The sequence below is a fragment of the Haematobia irritans genome, chromosome 3, assembly GCF_050003625.1.
Source record: "Haematobia irritans isolate KBUSLIRL chromosome 3, ASM5000362v1, whole genome shotgun sequence".
In the NCBI taxonomy this organism is placed as follows: domain Eukaryota; kingdom Metazoa; phylum Arthropoda; class Insecta; order Diptera; family Muscidae; genus Haematobia; species Haematobia irritans.
The window spans coordinates 18,500,137-18,522,858 of NC_134399.1; the positions used below are offsets into that span (position 1 = coordinate 18,500,137).

The 22,722-nt window shown below is 34.2% G+C and overlaps 2 protein-coding genes across 4 annotated transcripts in view; one reads left to right on the plus strand and one right to left on the minus strand.

The window, feature by feature from the left end:
- Window positions 1-1,977: 1,977 nt before the first annotated feature.
- On the minus strand, window positions 1,978-4,227 carry LOC142228858 (uncharacterized). The gene is made up of 6 exons (XM_075299384.1): window positions 4,200-4,227; window positions 3,721-3,983; window positions 3,176-3,643; window positions 2,947-3,059; window positions 2,706-2,879; window positions 1,978-2,652 (listed from the first exon to the last, which is right to left on the minus strand). Exons 1-6 carry the CDS (start codon window positions 4,225-4,227, stop codon window positions 2,517-2,519), a joined length of 1,182 nt encoding a protein of 393 aa, XP_075155499.1. The 3' UTR covers window positions 1,978-2,516.
- Window positions 4,228-10,186: 5,959 nt separating this feature from the next.
- LOC142229274 (uncharacterized) overlaps window positions 10,187-22,722 on the plus strand; it is a 51,040-nt gene continuing 38,504 nt past the window's right edge. The window contains exon 1 of one of the 3 annotated variants that reach the window (XM_075299811.1): window positions 10,187-10,389. The gene's annotated coding sequence lies outside the window, so the exon portion shown is untranslated. Of the gene's footprint in view, window positions 10,390-19,524; window positions 19,826-22,722 lie in introns of those variants that run through there. The other 2 variants (XM_075299812.1, XM_075299813.1) reach the window with 2 other exon arrangements.

Here is a 22,722-nt window from a genome sequence, read left to right on the forward strand (position 1 = left end):
CAAAATGTTTACAATCGTAATGGCGACTCATGTATGTATGTTTTCAGCACTGTCATTCCAGTAACTGTTATGTTCCCATTAATGTAATAAAGTACTTGGTTAGTGTTTCGATTTCATAGTGCACAATTTCTTTTATAAACGATTTCTTTTATAAACCAAAACCAACTGTAAGTATATTGTGAATATTGAAGTGTTTATTTTATACAAGTATAAGCAAAGAAAGCAATCTGGTGATATTTTAAACTAAAATTACAAAATTTGTGGTGTGCGTGTTCCAAAGAATAAAATTAAAAGAAATATCTTCCAGATGGAATTTACCTTTTCATCGTATTTTGTTCAAATGTATTTTATTAAGTGCCAATTGTTCATGGAAACAAAAGTTATAAAAAGTAAAAGACTAAAAATACAGCTTATAACATGAACTGATACACAACCAATATTTTCCCTTGTTTTATAAGTTAACACAAATTAAAAAGTTTGCATATTTCTTGTTGTTGTTATTTCATCAATTTCATGTAATACGCTTTGGTACATCAGCTTGTAGCCAGATCAAGGAACTCTGTGACTAAGGTGGGTGTGTCCAGAGCGATCTGGCGGTAAGTCGGGTTGGTTTAGCAGTACAAGAGAAAAGAAAACCTGCCAGCGTTCTGGCAGGTTTTTATGTTATTCCACTGCGTATCACTAGTTTGCGGTGTCCACACTGGCGCTGTATAGTTTACCACTGACCGGCCAATTGCCTTATAGGTAGCATAGTAAATTCAGTCTCTCTTTTGTTGGAGGTTTGGTCAATGGTGTGGCAGTAAGGACCTAAGGTTAATTTCATTTACATTTGACTTGACCCATAACAAGTTGTAGTAATCACACTTAATACTAGCCATGATAAAATTTAAAAGATATCAGTTTATCATAACATACCTGATCCCTCACCAACCTTTTTTAATAGTCCCATAGAAAAGGACCTATAACCTAAAATTTTGTAAATTAATAGTAATTTTGTTTTACTTAGAGCATGTGTTAAACCCTTTTCGTTTTAAGTCTTTCGTTGTTGTTAATAAAGTCAATAGATGGACAAAATTTCTAGTTTTTAAAATGTTTAAAAACCTAAAAACTAACTATATTGCAGTTCTCTAATATAATTAAAATACTCTGAATGCGACTAGCCAACAAAATGTTTGCAAAAATTTTGCTTGCTGTTATAACTTAATTTGAGAAAATTTTTAACAAATTGTTTTCTTATATTACAGATTAAGTTGTTCGCTTCATCCAAACTAAAGCATATTTTAGCGCAATTTCCTTGTTGTCATAACTTTATTAAAATATTAAATTCGAAAGCCGTTAATTTTACACAATTGGTAAGTACGATGTGTTTCATTTAGATTTTGTAAAGACTTAAGGTGTGTATTAAGGTCGAATTTAGCCGCTAAAAGCAAAAATAAATCTATAAAACAGAATAACATAACTTGTTTTTCAAATTTGATAATAACTTCAAGGTGAATGATATGAGGAAAAATTCATTCAGCGCGATAAAGCGAACTTAATACCGGCCTTTAAGTTGAACATGTTTGTATTCATGTATGTATGTATATAATATACATACCTATGAATATTGACAGTGGCAGCGAGAAGATATCAAAATTTTTTTGCCCAAAATGCAAGAGTTTGGCAAGCATGGCATGTGGTTTAAACAAGACGATATATATATCGTCTTGTTATATATATATCGTCTTGTTTAAACCACATGTCATGCTTGTTAAGCTCTTGCATTTTGGGTAAAAAAATTGGATATCTTCTCGCTGCCACTGCCAATATTCATAGGTATGTCCTGGCATTTGTAGCTTTTGCAATATGTCTGGTATTGTTTTCACTCCAAAATCGAAAATTTACATGTTCGTTGACGAAAAATGAGCTTTGTGCTGAACACAAATTTGAACTTCCTTACTTACTTTAATGAAGGTCGACGTATAAAAAGTTAGTAAATTAATTTTCCATTTATACATATATATTAAAAAATGATAAGTTTCATAAAACACGTGAAAATTGTTATTTTGCAAGTTGCGGTAGCTTGGATTACCAAATACTATTTACAAAGTAATACATTAAAGCATCAACATTGGGATTCGTATTTAGGTAAGGTGTGTGTGTGTAAAGTACATTATATATAATTTAACAGAGATATATCAACTTAAAAAGTATAGAAAATATTAAGTGTATAATTAAGGAAGCATTTCGATTAATAAACGAATAACTAAAATCTATATAATTTATTATTATTATTATGCATTAAAGTTCAAGTTTTCAATTCCGCCAAAATTAATCTATCAAAATAAGCAATGAAGCAAGAAACCAACATAAAACTATTCATTAGCCTGGTTGGATCTAATACGCCAATTATATTCGACCAATTATACAATTATATTGTGCCCTTATTTTACTAGGCTATGCCATCAAATGCATACTTGAACAAAGTAAATAAAAATAGGATTTGCGAAAGATTCGAGGCATCCAAAGAGTGAGAGTTACGATGTATGACCGTAGCCGCTGGGGGATTGTTTGTTGCAATTGTTGGCCACATTTGTTAGGCATAACATTCGATTGCTGTTGTATGTGATTAGCATAAATAGTGCGTAATGTAGAATCAATTGAAGTCGTGAACTGTTAAAAGCAAAAAAAATTAGTTTATAAAATCAAAATATTTTTACATTTACTTTTCTAAAGATGGTCTTTCTTTTGCAGTTTTTATGCGTTGAGAACCGTAGCCCGCTTGCGGTGGCTGCTGGTGTTGGACTTTAGCTATAGATGATTCATCTTTATTTTCATTATGAATACGGTTGCGATCATTGGGGGTGTTTTGCAAAATTTGACTGGGACAAGAGCCGGACCTGAAGATGTAACAAAAAGAAAAATTAAAGATTGTAATATTAACTTTATATGGGTAGAGAAAGTTACCTAACATGCACTGGAGTAATTGTTGATGTGAGTTGTTGTGTTCCGCTTTGTGATTGTTGGTGTTGCTGCTGCGTAGGTTTACTTGTGTTTGCTGTGGAATGCTGAAGCAGCCACTATTGCTGCCCCTGGCGAGTTTGATCTTGATTTTATGTGCGTTAAAAAGTTTTTTTCAATCCCGCCGAAGCGGATGATGTTGATGTCGATGATGATGATGAGGATGAAATACAACCTGTAGTTGTTGGCTTCTCTTTGAGGGCTTCTTTATCCGTGTTTCCTTTGAAGACAAATTTTGTTGTGGAATGTTTGAATTTCCAGTGCTTGCCCCCATATGATGTGGTGGTAGATCAGGCGGCAATGCTTGGGGAGGTGTTAAATTTGCCAAGGTAAGACGGGCGTTTATATTCTCCAAATCGTGACGCATTGAAGATGAATAATTTGATTGTTGTTGTAGTGTTGGATTACCGCTAAATGTGTGATTACTCATTTGCATATGGCTCGATATGGTGGCACAATTTGCAGGTGGAATTAACTTCCAACTATGCATTAGTTGCTGTTGATCCCTGGCTCTTAAGGGTGTCACATAGTTTCCCGGAAATATTCCACTCACATCTTTCCAATTCTTGCCTTTAAAGCAGCCATCCAAACATCTTTCAGTTACCATATAAACACAATCTTTTTTCAATTCCAATTCATCGTTCTTTCGTGGTTTGTATGGGTACAAAGCCAAATAGCCCCAAGGCAGGAAGGTGGGATGTTCTGTTGCACACACAAAACATTATGGCGCGGTGTTGATGCCGCAGTGTTTGATGCCTGCTGAGATTGATTTTGTTGCGGCGAAGTGTTTTGACTAATGTTAGCAGCTGATAAATGATGTTGTTGCTCTTGGGCTGCTGTAGTTTGACCTGTAGCCATTGAAGTACTTGGTCCCATTTCGGGTTCAAAGTCATTTGGAACACTTAAGATTTCAGCTGAATGTCGATTTGTGCTTTGCATAATATTTACGGCACTGTCATTATTTAATAAAGCATTTAGTGAACCTAATGAAAGAAATGGAAGCTTGTTAGATAAAATTTCTTCTAAGCCTTGGTGTCAACTTACCTGTACATAATTGATGGGAAAATTTCCTTCCACACCAACTTTCAATTGACCAACATTTTAACCGCATACATTGGGGAACAGACCTACTTATTAAATTTAACCATCGACAAATTTTCATAACTTTTGCTTCCTCCTTTCTTTCGTAAATATCATACCGAAATCCAAATAAATACTTTCATACATGTTTGAACCAAACATAATCAAATAAGAAGACGTGAAATGGGCATGTTGTTATTCTTTTTTCTCAAGAACCAGAGATTAGCCCCATACATGTTCGATAAGTAGTTACAACTTTTTTTCGGTTTCTCTTTTAATTTTGCATTCGTAACAAAATCTAATTCGCTTATTTTAGCAATTTTTTTAACTTTTAAAAGAACCAAAACACTTTATGAAACACTTTATTAATAATTTAGTGCAATCAACACAGAAATTTTCGGGAACTTTCGAGAAAATAGCAAAATAAAAATTGTCTACATCAAACCAGTAAGTAAGTATGGGGCTAATCTCTGGTTCTTGTCACTAACACTATCAAAGCCCAATTCATGTCTTCCTCTTTGATTGTCTTTGGTTTGAACATGAACTCATGCACCTATCGGCAAGAAAGAACAAGCGATATGTACATCTTGGGAAATAGATAATCTTTGGGCAACACCGCCAGTGAAACAAAACACGAAACGTACGTCAGTTGTCAGTTGTTTAAATCAACACAGATACTCCAAATACTCCAAATGGGATTTGGAGTATGCATATTTCCCTATAAACACGGGAATTCCAACTCCAAAAGGCTACAACAACAACACAGATGGGTAAAAATCACATTTTAAATAGAAACAGTCGTTTTCAACTGACATGTCCACAATTTATTTATTAACGGCAAGATTCTCATCCTCCGATTAATATTTAATCGGTTACTATTTTTTTTTGTATGGGATTTTATCGACACGATAAATAATAATAAGAGAAACTGGACCTAAGTATTTATTATACCCTCCACCATAGGATGGGGGTACATTAACTTTGTCATTCCGTTTGTAACACATCGAAATATTGCTCTAAGACCTCATAAAGTATATATATTCTGGGTCGAGGTGAAATTCTGAGTCGATCTGATCATGTCCGTCCGTCTGTTGAAATCACGCTAACTTCCGAACGAAACAAGCTGTCGACTTGAAACTTGGCACAAGTAGTTGTTATTGATGTAGGTCGGATGTTATTGAAAATGGGCCATATCGCACCACGTTTACGTATAGCCCACATACAAACGGACCCCTAAATTTGGCTTTCGGAGCTCTACGAGAAGCAAATTTCATCCGATCCGGCTGAAATTTGGTACTTTACTTTTAGTTAATTTTTTCTTCTATGAGAGGATGTAATTTCGTCAATTGCAGTTAAAAAGTACAACAGGCCATTAAAATTTCCGGGTTTTAACAACGCTTTGTGGAAATTTCAAAAAGTGGAGTAAAATTTAGTTCAATTTTCGTGCGAGGTAGTTCATTCTTCCTATAAAACAGCTCACTTTTTTTTCTGTGTAGTAAATTTTGTCAATATGTTATTTCTATAGAAAATTTTGTCAAAATGTTATTTCTATAGAAAATTTTGTCAACACTTTATTTCTATAACAAATTTTATCAAAATTTTATTTCTATAGAAAATTTTGTCAAAATTTTATTTCTATAGAAAATTTTATGAACATTTTTTTTCTATAGAGAATTTTGTACAAATTTCATTGCTATCGAAAATTTTGTCAAAATTTTATTTCAATAGAAAATTGTGTCAAACTGAATTATAAACGTATATAATCGGCCTTTTTTGTTTACCGCGGTTGGCCTAACTCACAATTTAGACGACGGTTCGATTGTGGATGGCAGTCTTTAGTACAAGTTTCTATGCAATCCATGGTGGAGGGTACATAAGATTCCTGACCGAACTTTCGGCCGTACATACTTGATTGTTATGGAATTTAATTTAAATTTTGCATTTTAAACTCCAATTTCTGCTTCGAAATATGACATTTTCTAAAACAAAAGAAAACACAGTGTTAAGGTGAGTATTAAGTTTGAGTTGAGCCACTGAAATCGGTTACTTTTCTCTAATATTACATTGTATTTACTGATTCGTTTTCGATTTTAGCGGCTAAACTCGAACTTAAACTCGGAAATGTTGGTATTTTGACCCTTTTTACCTAAATCAGAAAAACATATATGTACATGGAAGCTATATCTAAATCCAAACCGATTTCAGTCAAATTTGGCACACATAGTTACAAAGCTAATTCTACTCCCTGTGCAAAAATTCAAATTAATCGGAGAAAAAAAATTGTCTCTGTTGTCATATGACTGCAAATCGTGTGAAAGCTATATATGGGAGCTATATCTAAATCTGAACCGATTTCAATAAAATTTAGCACACTTGACTTAACTATTAATTGTACTCCTAGTGCAAAATTTCAACCAAATTGCGGTAAAACTCTGGCTTCTAGGTCCGTATAAATGCATATCGGGCGAAAGATATGTATGGGAGCTATATCTAAATCTGAACCGATTTCAATCAAATTTTGCACTCTTGACTATACTACCAATTGTACTCCTAGTGCAAATTTCAACCAAATTGGGGTAAAACACTGGCTTTAATGGCCGTATAAATTCATATGGGACGAAAGATATATATGGGAGTTATATCTAACTCTGAACCGATTTCAAAAAAAATTGGCACACTAGACTATACTACCAATTGTACTCCTAGTGCAAAATTTCAACCAAATTGGGGTAAAACTCTGGCTTCTAAGCCGCATAAGTTCATATCGGACGAAATATATATATGAGAGCTATATCTAAATCTGAACCGATTTAAAAAAAAAATTGGCACACTAGACTATACTACCAATTGTACTCCTAGTGCAAAATTTCAACCAAATTGGGGTAAAACTCTGTCTTCTAAGCCGCATAAGTTCATATCGGACGAAATATATATATATGGGAGCTATATCTAAATCTGAACCGATTTCAATAAAATTTTGCACATTTCACTATACTACCGATTGTACTCCTAGTGCAAAATTTCAACCAAATTGGGGTAAAACTCTGGCTTCTAGGGCCGTATAAGTGCATATCGGGCGAAATATATATATGGGAGCTATATCTAAATCTGAACCGATTCCTTCGAAAATCAATAGGGTTCTATTCTGACCAAAAACACATACTTGTGTCGATTGGGCTTAAACTGCGACCTAATCCTTTGATTACAAAAATGTGTTCACGGATAGACGGACATGGCTATATCGACTCAGAAGCCCACCCTAAGCATTTTTGTCAACGACGCCATGTGTCTATCTCGTCTCCTTCTGGGTGTTGCAAACATATGCACTAACTTATAATACCCTGTTCCACAGTGTGGCGCAGGGTATAAAAATTTAAATTTGTTTAATCATATCATGTGGAATTGCTAAAATATTTTAGTAAAACTTTTCTACTATAAACCTACATTCTCTTTTTAGGTGTAGTTTTTGTAGCGATAATATTAATTTATTTAATATTTATGCATTTTCAGAAAAATTTAATACAACGTGTTGGGGGAAGTGATATGCCTTCCTTTATGCGAGCCGCAATTAAATCTGGATAAGCGACAAACTAGCAGTAAATCTAACATGGCGTGGAACGCCAACTAAACCAAGTATACAAAATTTCGTTTCATTCAAAATAATTAAAGGTTTGTTGATTACTCTTTTTACTTAAAAACGTACTAATGTTTTGCTTTCTTACTTAGATATCTGCAACTTAAAATATACACATTGTACAATCACGGACATCAACAGAGTATGTCAGCAGCATGTTCTTCATGCGAGAGATCGCTTAATTAGCCGTAAAAACAAAAATTAAAGCAAATTTTTCAAAACGTCAAATCATGGTCCATTTCGATTCGTATATTTAGCAGTATTGATGCTGCTTGATAAATTCGTTTTTAAAAATTATATACATTTCAATAAAAATCTCATTATCATATTATATGCTACAGCCTTAACGTGAGTATTAAGTTCGAGTTTAGCCGTTCTGCCATTAGCCATTTTGTCAAATGACTTTTCTTTAATAACCAATTTTAAAGAATATAAACTTTACGAAAAGTTGTTTTGGACTGTTCCCCATCAAGTTATAATAAGATTTGCATCTAATAGTTATAACTTTATTATTTTTTACTGATTTGCTTTTGATTTTAGCGGCTAAACTTGAACTTAATACCCATATTTAGAAGAAATCTAGAAGTACAAATAATATTTAATTTAAGTACTGGTACACCGTTATGTTCAACGTGAGTTTATTCGTATAAATTGCAATAAATCTATTTTTATTCAAATTAATAAAAATCAAAACAATCGTTTTACTTGACCATAACGACTCCTTTTCAATTCCCCTAAAATTCACTTTTTAGACCCTTTTTAAACTCACCTAAACGATCCTTTCTAGCGGACCTTGTCTAACACTTTGAAGGGGCTCCTGTTGGCGTCGTTATAAATTGATTAAAAAAGACACCTAATAATTGCACTCATGCGAAACCTTTTTGTAGTAACTTTTACGTGGAACAACTTCTCAATAGTGACGGCGCTTTTCCGACGAGTTTTTGATATCGTATACGATTGTTTTCGACGTGGTGGAGATTCCCAGAAGTGTCGTCAAATTCCAAAAATGTTGGCAGGGACTTTGTCTAACATTTTGAAAGGGCTCTAATTGGCGTCGTTCTAAATGTATCTAAAAATGCACCTAATAATGGCACTCATGTGATGCTTTTTTGAAGTAGCTTGGTACAACTTCTCAATAGTGACGGTTCTTTTGCGACGAGTTTTGGATATCGTTAACGACTGTTTTCGACGTGGTGGGGATTCTCTGCAGTGCCTACAAATTCAAAATATGTTGGCAGGGGTTTGACATTTTGGAGAGTAGGCTTGCCACTAAAAAATACCAAAGTAATCTCAAGACGGCGCTTCTTGAGAAATGGATCAAGATTCTGCAGGCCAATATTAGTTAAATCGAAAAGATCTAAAGTAATTGAAAGAAAAAATAATGTTATTATAATATAACACTTTACTTTTGAACATTATAAACAATCAATTCTAAACAAAGTATTTGACAACAAACCATTTTTATTGTACAACTAATTCCAAGGCATATTAATTAAAGGTAAAGTCACGAGCAAACGTGTGTACACCCCATGATATTTAGAAAGTCAAACTAAAATGGCAGGTCACTTAAGTTGACATTTTGTGTATGTGTAGTGTTGTTGTATTGTAATATTTATGTACACAAAGAATGTAAACAAACCTACTAAACGTAAACAAAGCCTTTGACAAGATGAATGTCGATATTAGTCACCTGATTGCATGACTTTACCTCTTTAAGGCCGGTATGCACCTCTAGCGAAAAATTTCATTCCCATAAGATATGCATTGCTATTTATGCTAACGAAATTTTCGGTAGCGTTCAATTTCGTAAGCTGGTACGCACCTCTAATGAAAATAACAGGGTTGTCAAAAGCATATTTTGGCAGCAAACATATAATTTATTACAATCATTGTGTGCGTACAAGTTTTAAAAGGTCTGTAAATAATAAACAATTTATTTGAGGAATATTTGGAACATATATTAACAATTTTTAAAAGCGATTAGCTGGTTTAAAATTTGTTGTACACAGCCCTGTTTTTTTGTTGTAGACTTAAATAAATTTTTGCTACCGAAAATTTCGCTAGAGGTGCATACCGGCCTTTAATATGCCTTGAACTAATTCATTCTGTTGCAAAGTCGCTGAAACGCTGTCACTTGTTGCTTGCAATCGCTTTCGCATGGGGTTTCGATTGTGTTTGCCTTATGTGAAGACGGTAACAGTGCTGCCACGTTTTCATTTCAGTCGATTCTTTTGACATTGCATAGTGTTGGTCGATATACCAAGAAGTTCTCTCGCGGTTTCAGCAAAGTAAAGTGCGAAAAAAATATGGTAGAAATGTTTAAATATAAACAATTTATGGAAAAATTACACGTTTGATTGCAATTTCATACAAAGTGAGTAAAATTTAATGAATATTTCATCAATATTTGTAGTTATGGGTGATGGCTATATTTCAATAGTCGAGAAGAGTGTAGTGGAAGCTTTGCTTGGGTTCCAAATACAGAAGCCGTTTGGATAAAATTTTAACGGCGTTGTTAAATGCTAGCCGAAGACGGCTTACTACAAATTACAATTGGAGTAAAGTTTTGGTCCGTAGAAATTCCTTTAATAACTTTTAACAAATGTAAGGGTATACAAAATTCTAATGCTGTTGGCGTTATTTAAAATAGATCAAGGATTTTCTATGTAATTTTGGTATGTATAGTTTTAGTATATTACTCCATTTCTACCAACAATATGTAGTTGATGTTAGTTATCTACGTAATTGATGTGGGGATATGAAGTCGACCAAAAACCAAATGGTTATTTGAGAAACTTGTATTGTGCCATAACCTCCATCGGTTTCACTTCCTTTTGTAATAACGTGATTGACTTCTTTTGTTTTTTGGTATCTATCGTCTTAACAGGATAAAATTTGGGTATATTTCAATCGATAGATGTTATACGTATCCAAGGGTATCCTTTTCTCCCCCTTCACAATAAATTAAAAAAGTTTATTCTTTGGCAAATAATGGGAAGAATCTCGCGTTTTAGAAAGGTGTACAATTTAGTAGCGCAAAAAAAAAACGTTTTGACGAGATTCCCCAAACATAAGTACTAGTAAGATCGCCATTCTCATTGGCCAAATAATGTTGAAGTTTCTCATTAGTGCATACAATGAGCACAATATGCAGACTACAAATATGGCATGTTGTTGCATTGAACAAATTGCATTAGAAGATAATTAATAATTCCTCGAAAAAAAATTTCGATTTTGTTTTTGCCATCATCGCTAGTGACAGAAAAAATTGCCAAACTATTATTATGTTATTGAAAAAAGAATTGGCCAACTAATATCTTGGGAGGCATAACACAAAACATTAAAAAACGCTGGCCGATGATCTTCTTGGAATACTATGCCACTCATTAGATCACAGAAAGTAGATATATTGAGTGGTGAGCAGTTGCAAGATTGCTCCGGCCCTCAAAGCCCGACCACCGCCCATAGTATCGGGCAAAAGAGACCTTCTACATCAGACCTAAATAGGTTTGACCCATCTAATATCACGAAATTGCAACCACCTCACTTTTATATAGCAAGGGCTACATGGAATGTATCATCTTTTCGCTTGCCCAGCAAAACCTACCCAACTCATCAGATCACATTAAACGTAGTCGCAGAGTTCCTCGATCTGTACACAAGCTGATGTACCATAACCGCAACACAAAAATGGACACAACACAACAAACGTTACAACAACAGCCATCATTGCAGTCGGGTCTACGACCCGGGGCGTACACAGGGTCTAAGGACTGCAAACACGTATTTGGAATATGTTTATTTCCTGAAAAACTCAAAGATACAAACAGCACCAAATGGCTACAACAACAATAGAATCGATATTCAACCCCATTCATCAATTAGGGGTAAAAGTTAATAAAAATGTGGACAACGTAAGCAGTGATGAAAAGTTTACCATGCTAAAAATTTGCATCAAAGTCAGATGAACTACTGCTGGATAGGTCCAAAATTCTGACAGGGAGGAAACTCGGCACCTGAGAAAATAGTTTTCGGTTAATTACTCAAGTGGGAGGGCACGTTCTGAACGAAAACCGTCTGGCTGTGTGTATTTCAGTATTCCAGAATATGATTTCTTTTTATCATTCACGTTTTGTGAACAAATGAGACGACAACCTTGAGGAGACAGGACAACCTGTTGCCCTATAAAGAATATTATTTCCAGATATCGAAAGGTATATATTTCTTCTGAGTAGAGAATTTCAGAATGTAGGCCTACAAAATATTGACTCGCCTCCGATAGGTCTCAACAGCTAAACAATTAGCTTCCACTACGTTCTTCACAGTATTGAAATATTAGCAGCTTCACCCATAAAATATACAATAGATCTTAAGTCATACAGTGGGTGTCAAAGTAATAGAAAACTTTGCAAATAAAAAAATCACAAAATAATAATTAACATTTTTTGCACTTAAATAAAATCAATTTATAGATAAGGCAAATTTCTCCTACATTACAAGTGGGGTCGATTTTGGACAACATAATTTGATTATTTATATATATTTTCTGCTAAATCAGCAAATTTTTTATGCTAAAGACATAGAAATACTTTTTAAAGCTACTAAACATTATAAATTGTATTCATAATTAAATCTCATTTTACATATGAAGCTTTATTTTTTTAATTTATCGACTAAACTAGAACTTAGTTCCGTAGGTAATAAATAAAAGAATATATTATATGTGGAAAAAAATACGCCTATAAGAAAGTTCAGAAAAACACCAGGCTGTTTGATTTTTTTTTTAACAATTTGCAATCACGCCAGACGACAATCCCTTCACAAAAGGGTTTTCCTAGGTTAGGTTAGGTTGTAGAGGTGACATCAATGTTCTTGTATTGATGCCCACTTAGACCAGTATAGGTCCATTGTGATCCCTCGATGTGATTTTTCAATCTTTCTCCTTCCGATGCGGCCGCATTGTCCCAGAAACTTCCACCTGCTCGTTCTGGTTATGGTATCCTATAAAAAAAGCCACTATACCGTGTTAATTTTTATTGTCGCCATTATAATAAATTTCTATTATTTTTGGCAATAGGCTAAATACAGGGCAAGGCTGTGGAGCCAGAGACGCAGTTGGACTCTTGTAGTCGAAGTCTGTAGATTTTGCTGGAGTCGGAGCTGTAGTTGTATAAATTTTACACAACTCAAAAAAAAAAAAAAAAAAAACAAAATTTGAAAAACCTTTTTTGTAACTAAACAAATAGTTGCACAAATTAGATTCCAGTAAAGTCGACAATCGCACAACGAAAACGAAGTCGCGAAATAAAGCATTCCCTACTCCCCATATCGAAAATAGGTTTCATACCTATTGATATGGTTGAAATTTTATGGTGTTCTAAAAATGGTGGTGGTAAAATGCTGAAGTTTGTCGCTGTGCACAAAAAAAAGCGTTTTCTGTGTGGCACATAAATACAGATGGCAAAAAAATATGTATTTATATCTGTCCATTTTGGAACCCTCCATGATAGAATTGCCATTGTAGTGCTATTAGAATGAGAATTAGTTACATTTCCCAGAGTCGACTTCGGAGTCGAAAGCAAATGCGAGCAAAATTGGCCCAGATACAGGAAAATAAAATAGGCGAAATAGCAGGAATCGAAAGAACAGAAATTAGAGATATCGGACGCTACAAGTATGTTGGTAGGTTATGGAGGGGAGCCACCGTGGTGCAATGGTTAGAATGCCCCTCTTGCATACACAAGGTCGCGGGTTCGATTCCTGCTTCGACCGAACACCAAAAAGTTTTTCAGCGGTGGATTATCCCACCTCAGTAACGCTGGTGACATATCTAAGGGTTTCAAAGCTTCTCTAAGTGGTTTCACAGAAAGTGGAACGCCGTTCGGACTCGGCTATAAAAAGCAGGTCCCTTGTCATTGAGCTTAACATTGAATAGGGCAGCACTCAGTGATAAGAGAGAAGTTCACCAATGTGGTATCACAATGGACTGAACAGTCTAAGTGAGCCTGATACATCGGGCTGCCACCTAACCTATGTTAACCTAACCTAACCTAGGTTATGGAGATTGACACGAATCCGTGCAAGTAAGTCAAGCTGTCCTGTCAAATAGCGATAATCATAACATGGAAATTGTTTTATGCAATCAAAGAGATTAATCATTTGTTCAAAGATCCAGAAGATCAAAAACCATGATTAGTAATTATTAACATAAACAAAAGAATAAGGCTATGGTCACGCTAGGCAAATATTTGACCAAAATGAGTTGTTGTAAACATTTTACCAGAACCATTTTCCAAGTATCTGGATACGGTTTTTGAAAAATAATCCTACCATGATAGTATATATCAAATATGAGTTCACAATGTTTGCTGTGGTAACGGATTCTTTTTTGATTTATGTCAAATATTTGCCTAGTGTGACCAAAGCATAAGTCAAGCTGTCCTGTGAAATAGCGATAATCATAACATAGAAATTGTTTTATACTTAGCCATACTTACCACATCGAATCGAACATATAAAGGGTCAAATCCTAATTTGCATCTTCTATAATAATCCTACTTGCAGATTTTTTTTCCTTGAGGTCTGATCATTTTGTTTAATACTGTCTCTTATAAACTGATTCGACTTCTCGAGAATTTAAATGGTTTGTTTTAATTAGAGATTCTAATAACAATCAAAACAACAACTTTGGGCCTTTTTACTTCGATTAGTCGAAAACGTGACCAAAGCATAAGTCAAGCTGTCCTGTGAAATAGCGATAATCATAACATAGAAATTGTTTTATACTTAGCCATACTTACCACATCCAAGGCCGTAGCCAGGATTTTAATTCGGGGGGGGTTCAACTTTAAAAAAAAAATATTCATATAATCTCATGTGTAGAAAATTTTATTTATGCATAGGTATGTATACAATATTTTTATACCAACCACCATAGAATGGTGACGGGGGTATAATAAGTTTGTCATTCCGTTTGTAACACATCGAAATATCGATTTCCGACTATATAATGTATATATATTCTTGATCAGGGAGAAGTTCTAAGACGATATAACGATGTCCGTCTGTCTGTCCGTCTGTTGTAATCACGCTACAGTCTTCAATAATGAAGCAATCGTACTGAAATTTTGCACAAACTCGTCTTTTGTCTGCAGGCAGGTCAAGTTCGAAGATGGGCTATATCGGTCCAGGTTTTGATATAGTCCCCATATAAACCGACCTCCCGATTTGGGGTCTTGGGCTTATAGAAATCGTAGTTTTTATCCAATTTGCCTGAAATTTGAAACCTAGAGGTATTTTATGACCATAAAGAGGTGTGCCAAAAATGGTGATTATCGGTCCATGTTTTGGTATAGCCCCATGTTTTGGTATAAACCGCAGTTTTTATTCAATTTACCTGAAATTGGAAATTTAGAGGTATTGTAGGACCACAAATACGTGTGCCAAAAATTGTGAGTATCGATCCATATTTTGGTATAGCCCCCATATAAACCGATCTCCCGATTTTACTTCTTGGGATTATAGAAACCGCAGTTTTTATTCAATTTACCTGAAATTGGAAATTTAGAGGTATTGTAGGACCACAAATACGTGTGCCAAAAATTGTGTGTATCGGTCCATGTTTTGGTATGGTCCCCATATAAAACGACCTCCCGATTTTGGGTCTTGGGCTTATAGAAACCGTAGTTTTTATCCAATTTGTCTGAAATTGGAAATCTAGAGGTATTTTAGGACCATAAAGAGGTGTGCTGAAAATGGTGAGTATCGGTCCATATTTTGGTATAGCCCCCATATAGACCGATTTCCCGATTTTACTTCTTGGGCTTCTAGAATCCAAAGTTTTTATCCTATTTGCCTGAAATTGGAAATCTAGAGGTATTTTCGGGTCATAAAGAGGTGTGCCGAAAACGGTGAGTATCGGTCCATATTTTAGTATAGCCCCCATAAGAACGATCTCCCGATTTAACTCCTTGGGTTTCTAGAAACCGTAGTTTTTATCTGATTTGCCTGAAATTGTAAATATTCTGGTATTTTAGGCTCACAAAAACGTGTATCGGATTAAGTTTTTATCGATCCATTTGGCCTCCATATAGACCGACTTCACTTCTTGAGGGTGTAGAAGGCGCACTGATCATGAAAATTGCTTGTAACTCAATGTAAAATTTCCAGATTTTACTTCTACAGATTTAAGATTGCAAATCAAGACTTTATTTTATAATTTTCTTGCACACTTAGAAGAGATGTTAATGATTCCTTTAAAACTCAAACACAAATGGTTCTTATAAATCCAGAATCTGATATAGTCCTCATAGGTGAAATCTTTAAATTTATCTTCGGGAATATCCTCAAGTCCTCAAGCCCTCCTGAAATTTCAAAGGAAACCCTAATATTTGGTTCATGGGGGTGGGTATTTAAGATTCGGCCCGGCCGAACTTAGTGCTGTATATACTTGTTATAATATTAAATTGAGCCGACGGGCTTTTTGGGCAGCAAATAAATCAATGACTTCTTCAGTCGACACATTTATTCGGCGATGAACCGACATTAATGCCAATCCTTTGAGTCTACTCTCGCTAGTCGAATTTCTAAGATACATTTTTAATCTCTTCATTGTTGAAAATGAACGTTCGGATGAGCACGTAGTAACTGCAGGGATGGAAAATGCAGTACTATAGTACTTTTTCAAACCTTTTTCACCCCGGTCAATACCGTAGTACCCCCGCGAGTCGATATCAGATTTATGGTACAATAGCTTTGACAAAATATTTTAATATTTTGAGAAAGTCTTTATCAACCTTATTTGCTAATAGTATTTTACAAATATGGCAAAACAGACATGTTCATGTGGGAAGAAAATCTCGATTTTGTAAAAGACATAGTCAAAAACAGGATTTTATTGAACTTCAAGAAAGTTTTAGTCGAAAAAAGAATGGGATTCTATATTATCGATTTTTTATTTCGCTAGAAATAGTTGTCAACATTTTATTTCTATATAGAATTTTTGCAAAATTTTATTTTTATAGAAAATTTTGTCAAAATTTTATTTCAATTGAAAATTTTGTAAAAATTTTATTTCTATAGGAAATTTTTGCAAAATTTTATTTCTATAGAAAATTTTGCCAAAATTTTATTTTCTTTAAAATTCAGTCTCTTGACAATAATCTTCCAGTGACATTTTTGTTGAAATTTAGTAAAAAGTACCTTTCCGCTCAAAAAATACCTTTTTTGTACTTTCTTAAAAATTGTATTTTCCATCCCTGAGTAACTGGCAAAGTGACCAAAATTTTTAAAAGAATATGCACGTTTGGAAAAATCTCTATTGCTTCCATCGCTGAATTAGGCAGGTTCTTTTCGCAGGTTTTGAGCCATTTCATTTACACATGTGTGTTTGGCTGTTTCGTTGTTGTTGCTACGGCCAAACAAAGCGAGTCATGTTCACAAAAAGAACAACAAACACACATAAAAAGCAGAAATACATTTTCCAAAAATGAAATTTGTGGTGCGAGAACAAAAATAATTTGTTTTTTTTTCGACCGTCGTTTGACGGGCTTTTCAACTAGTATTCTATGATTTGTGCAAGTTTTATTGGGAAGCGTTTTTCAAAATAAAACCTCCAGCTTTTCTTCAACATCTTCGATAAGATTTTTCTATGCAGCTAAACATACATTTTTATTAATATAAAAATATTCATTCATTTCGGGGGGGGTTTGATCCCCCTCATCCCCCCCCCTGAATACGGCCTTGACCACATCGAATCGAACATATAAAGGGTCAAATCCTAATTTGCATCTTCTATAATAATCCTACTTGCAAATTTTTTTTCCTTGAGGTCTGATCATTTTTTTTAATACTGTCTCTTATAAACTGATTCGACTTCTCGAGAATTTAAATGGTTTGTTTTAATTAGAGATTCTAATAACAATCAAAACAACAACTTTGGGCCTTTTTACTTCGATTAGTCGAAAATGTGGACTAGAAATAAAATTTTGGCAAAATTTTCTATAGAAATAAAATTTTGACAAAATTTTCTATAGAAATAAAATTTTGAAAATTTTTTTTTGTGGAAATAAAATTTTGAAAATTTTTTTTGTGGAAATAAAATTTTGACAAAATTGTCTATATAAATAAATTTTTGAAAAAAAAAATATGGAATTTATTTTATGCAATCAAAGAGATTAATTAATAATTTGTTCAAAGATCCAGAAGATCAAAAACCCTGCTTAGCAATTATTAATATGAACAAAAGGATAACTTGAAAAGTATTAAAAGCTATTATTTATTTTTTTATTTTATTGCCGAATGAAATCATTAAATTTTTTAGCATTCTAATATTTTTGTTTAGAGATTTTAGAAATATAAAACGAGATTTTTTTTAATGTTTTCCTAAATCTCATTTTATGATATATTTTTCCATAAGAATTTTCTAATGGATTTATCCTTATAAGAAAATTTAAATTAGAAAAACGTTGTGCTTTTTTCCGACTTCTTATACCTGTTGTATAGCTCGAGAAAAGAATTGGCAGTTGGCAAAAAAATTATAATCGGTCACTAATCGGCTTTCGGCGTGATGAGGCCGATAAACCGAAACCGAAGGCTTTTTATTTTTTATCTCAAATATCCACGTCTGTCGAACTCTAATCTGTTATCTATTGAATCCACCTTAATAATAAAACATTTTAATGTACTAATTAAAGGAAACGTATTAGATATTTATCTCTTTAAAAAATACCTTGATACCAGTGTTGCCAGGCGATTTTTGATTCTTCCCCCCCCAAATCTTAAGAAAAAAAAACCCTAAATTGGTCTAGGCTTTTTTTAAAAACCCCCAAAAAATTTAAGAATGTAAAAAGTAAAAAAGGGGTCCCAAATTTCGTGGAAAAATTCTGTAGTGATACACTTTAAAAATTAAATTTAACACAAATATATATACTGAAAGAAGAGTTTTCTTTTCTGAGAAACTAAATTTTAGACAAACTAAGTTTTCGTTTGATGCCAAAAAAAATCTTCTTTTGACGTAAAAAAAAAATAAAATTTGCTCTTTAAGAAAATACTTTATAACAAAAGAAAATTTTGTTTGTATAAAATTTCGTTCGTGAAGAAATTATTTTTTCTTTTGATGTAATAATAAAATATGATTGTTTTTAATTGTGTCAAATATTAAAAATGCCCTTTCAACAGAAGCGTTTAAAAAATATAACGAAAATAATGCTCCACTTTACTAAGATATTGTTTACACCCAAAAATCCCCCGAAATAAATGTTACCCCAAAAAATGCCCCCAACAGAAGCGTTTAAAAAATATAACGAAAATAATGCTCCACTTTATAAGGTCTAAGATATTGTTTGCACCCAAAAATCCCCCTAAATAAATGTTACCCCTAAAAATGCCCCTAAACGTGAAAAACCCCCTAAATTTGGGGGGCCCCTAATCTGGTAACACTGCTTGATACTTGCATATATATTCTCATTACTTTGTCACCCACTGAATCAGTAGTAATAAATTTCTAAAGCCAAGATTGTAAAAGCAACTCATAGAACCATTCAAAAAAACAGAAATCGATTATTGAATACAAGTCTACTATTGAGTGGCCAGATGCTATGTAAATTTGATAAGGGAGATACCATTGTTGGCATTAATCCATTACCGCTCTCTGTCCCCACCGGGAGGACACATGTTTAAAGTCAAAAAACTACGGTACCTACCAGTTATTTTTGTAATTGTAAATACACATATGATAGCTTTGTACTGCATGTCTGATCTATAAACAAAGACACGTGGTTGCATTTAATAAACAAGTGTCATATTCAGTGCGTTGGTTTTTTGTTATTGATTTGGATAACTTTCGTCAAATACTTTCAATAGTTTTATGTGTACCAAGTGATCTAAAATCCAGATTTTTTTGCATAGTGTGTAGATAAAAATGTTAAGTTTATTGTAATAAAAAAAGTTTAAACTTTTACTAGCAAGTAATGTTTTATTGGAGAATTTCATACTTCATTTGCCCAATGTCCCCACATGAGGACACCCCTTTTTCTAAAAAGTGAACAATAATAATATGCCTTTAATAAAAACTACAGTTGTAATAAAAAAAGATTAAAATTTTACTAGCAGGTAATTTTTTATTGAAGAATTTCATACTCAATCTGCCCAATGTCCCCACATGAGGACATCTCTTTTTGTAAAAAGTGAACAATAACCCAGCAAAAAACCCGTCACTAAAAAAGTAATGAACATGTTCTTTTTGGATCCGGAAGTGGTGCAAAATTGACGCAGAAGCGATGAATTTAACATGGGCTTATCATAGGACGGAAGTCCTCCATTTCAACAGCAGTTGCACTGAATTTGCATCACTTCTTTAGGTGTGATCCGAATTCAATGTTTTGGATGTAAATTAAAAAATTCTGTGATATTTTGTCAAATAAATATTTTTTTATAATTTTTTATAATTTTTAATGGAGTCTAACGCTTGTCGAAAACGTTTGACCCCACAATTTTTTCATATTGGATTTAGCATTATTTCGACAAAATTTAAATGATTTGTACCATTTTATGAATTCTTACTCTGTTTTTAACCTATTTGAAACATAAGAAGTCAAAATTAACCATTAAAAGAAAAACTCAACATATAAAAAATTGAATTAAAATAACTTTCTGGGTAATTAAAATAAAGAACATCGTTGGGTGTGCATCTTCTGGAAGTGCTTTTAAAGTTGTGCCTTTGGAAGAACTTCCAAATTTTTTTGCTGGGAATATTAATGGCCTAGAATCAAAAAACAAAGGGTGTGAAGTTAAAGTTGTTTTTAAAGTTGTTTTTAGCCAAGACACAAACCACCAGAAAAATTTTTAATTTTCACTTTTCAGCGAAAATTCGCACAAAATCAAACGAATTTCATCTTGATTTGTTGCTGTTTGACTAAAAGCAATAAAATATGAACACATTTTGTTAATTATTTTATATTTAGACCTTTAAACAATAGGGAGTTAAAACCCAAAAATACGACTAAGCTGTTCAAAGCTGATTTTGGCTATTTCTGATAGACTATAATGAACCAAAGGGGGTACACGTTGGTTACCCCAACTGAGGAGCGTACCCCAGTGAAAAGCCCATGGGCGTACGTAACCTGTGAGTGGAGAAATCAGGGGGGGGATTCAAATCAACTTTATGTCTATTTTTGAACGCATTATGAATACAATTTCTTTTAAATTTTAAAACCAGTAGACAGCCCAGACTGAGTAGAAAGCTACAGTTGCATTTCCATAACCGTAGCGTATTAAATTTTTAAAAGGGGGGCTAAGTAATTTTAGTAAAAATTTCGATATGGATTTTCGCCTATTTACACCTCACGACAACGAACTAAAGTGGGTATACGTAGGTAGCTGCACTCTTGGAGCATCCCCCAGTGAAAGCCCCATGGGCGTAGCTCATCTGTGAACGGAGAAAAGTCAAAGGGGGTAAAAGTACTTTTTGTTACAATTTCAACTATTTTCAACACCGATTTTCACCTATTTACACCCCACGACAACGAACTAAAGTGGGTATACGTAGGTAGCTGCACCCTTAGAGCATCCCCCAGTGAAAGCCCCATGGGCGTAGCTCATCTGTGAACGGAGAAAACACAATGGGGGTAAATGTTATATTTGTCACAATTTCAACACTGATTTTCGCCTACTTACACCCCACGACAATGAACTAAAGTGGGTATACGTAGATAGCTGCACTCTTGGAGCATCCCCCAGTGAAAGCCCCATGGGCGTAGCTCATCTGTGAACGGAGAAAAGTCAAAGGGGGTAAAAGTACTTTTTGTTATAATTTCAACTATTTTCAACACCGATTTTCACCTATTTACACCCCACGACAACGAACTAAAGTGGGTATACGTAGGTAGCTGCGCCCTTAGAGCATCCCCCAGTGAAAGCCCCATGGGCGTAGCTCATCTGTGAACGGAGAAAAGTCAAAGGGGGTAAAGTACTTTTTGTTATAATTTCAACTATTTTCAACACCGATTTTCACCTATTTACACCCCACGACAACGAACTAAAGTGGGTATACGTAGGTAGCTGCACCCCTAGAGCATCCCCCAGTGAAAGCCCCATGGGCGTAGCTCATCTGTGAACGGAGAAAAGTCAAAGGGGGTAAAAGTACTTTTTGTTACAATTTCAACTATTTTCAACACCGATTTTCACCTATTTACACCCCACGACAACGAACTAAAGTGGGTATACGTAGGTAGCTGCACCCTTAGAGCATCCCCCAGTGAAAGCCCCATGGGCGTAGCTCATCTGTGAACGGAGAAAACACAATGGGGGTAAATGTTATATTTGTCACAATTTCAACACTGATTTTCGCCTAGTTACACCCCACGACAACGAACTAAAGTGGGTATACGTAGATAGCTGCACTCTTGGAGCATCCCCCAGTGAAAGCCCCATGGGCGTAGCTCATCTGTGAACGGAGAAAAGTCAAAGGGGGTAAAAGTACTTTTTGTTACAATTTCAACTATTTTCAACACCGATTTTCACCTATTTACACCCCACGACAACGAACTAAAGTGGGTAGACGTCGGTAGCTGCTCCCTTGGAACATCCCCCATTGAAATCCCCATGGGCATACCTAATCTGTGAACGGAGGAAAGTCAAGGAGCGCTAAAATATTTTTTTAGTACTCTATAGCGGCAAATTTTTTTTAACAAAGGTTTCATATGTGTACCAGTAATATTCGTTTTCGCTTAGTCATGATTTTATCGAATCTATATATTATTATCCTTGAATCATTTATTTAAAAAATTTAAATATTTATTGTTGAAAGTTTAATATTTCTACTCGATCATTTTTGCTAACAAAGTTCGCGAACCGAACTGTTGTCACTAGAGTTCATACACGGTGTAGATGCCAAGTAAGAAGAAGATTATTAAAATTGCGCGCTTTTGATACTGCGTGTAGTTTAATATAACTTTAAACGTGAAAGACAAGGATGGCAATATAGAGTACCATGCCGCCCTTTTTTGTTT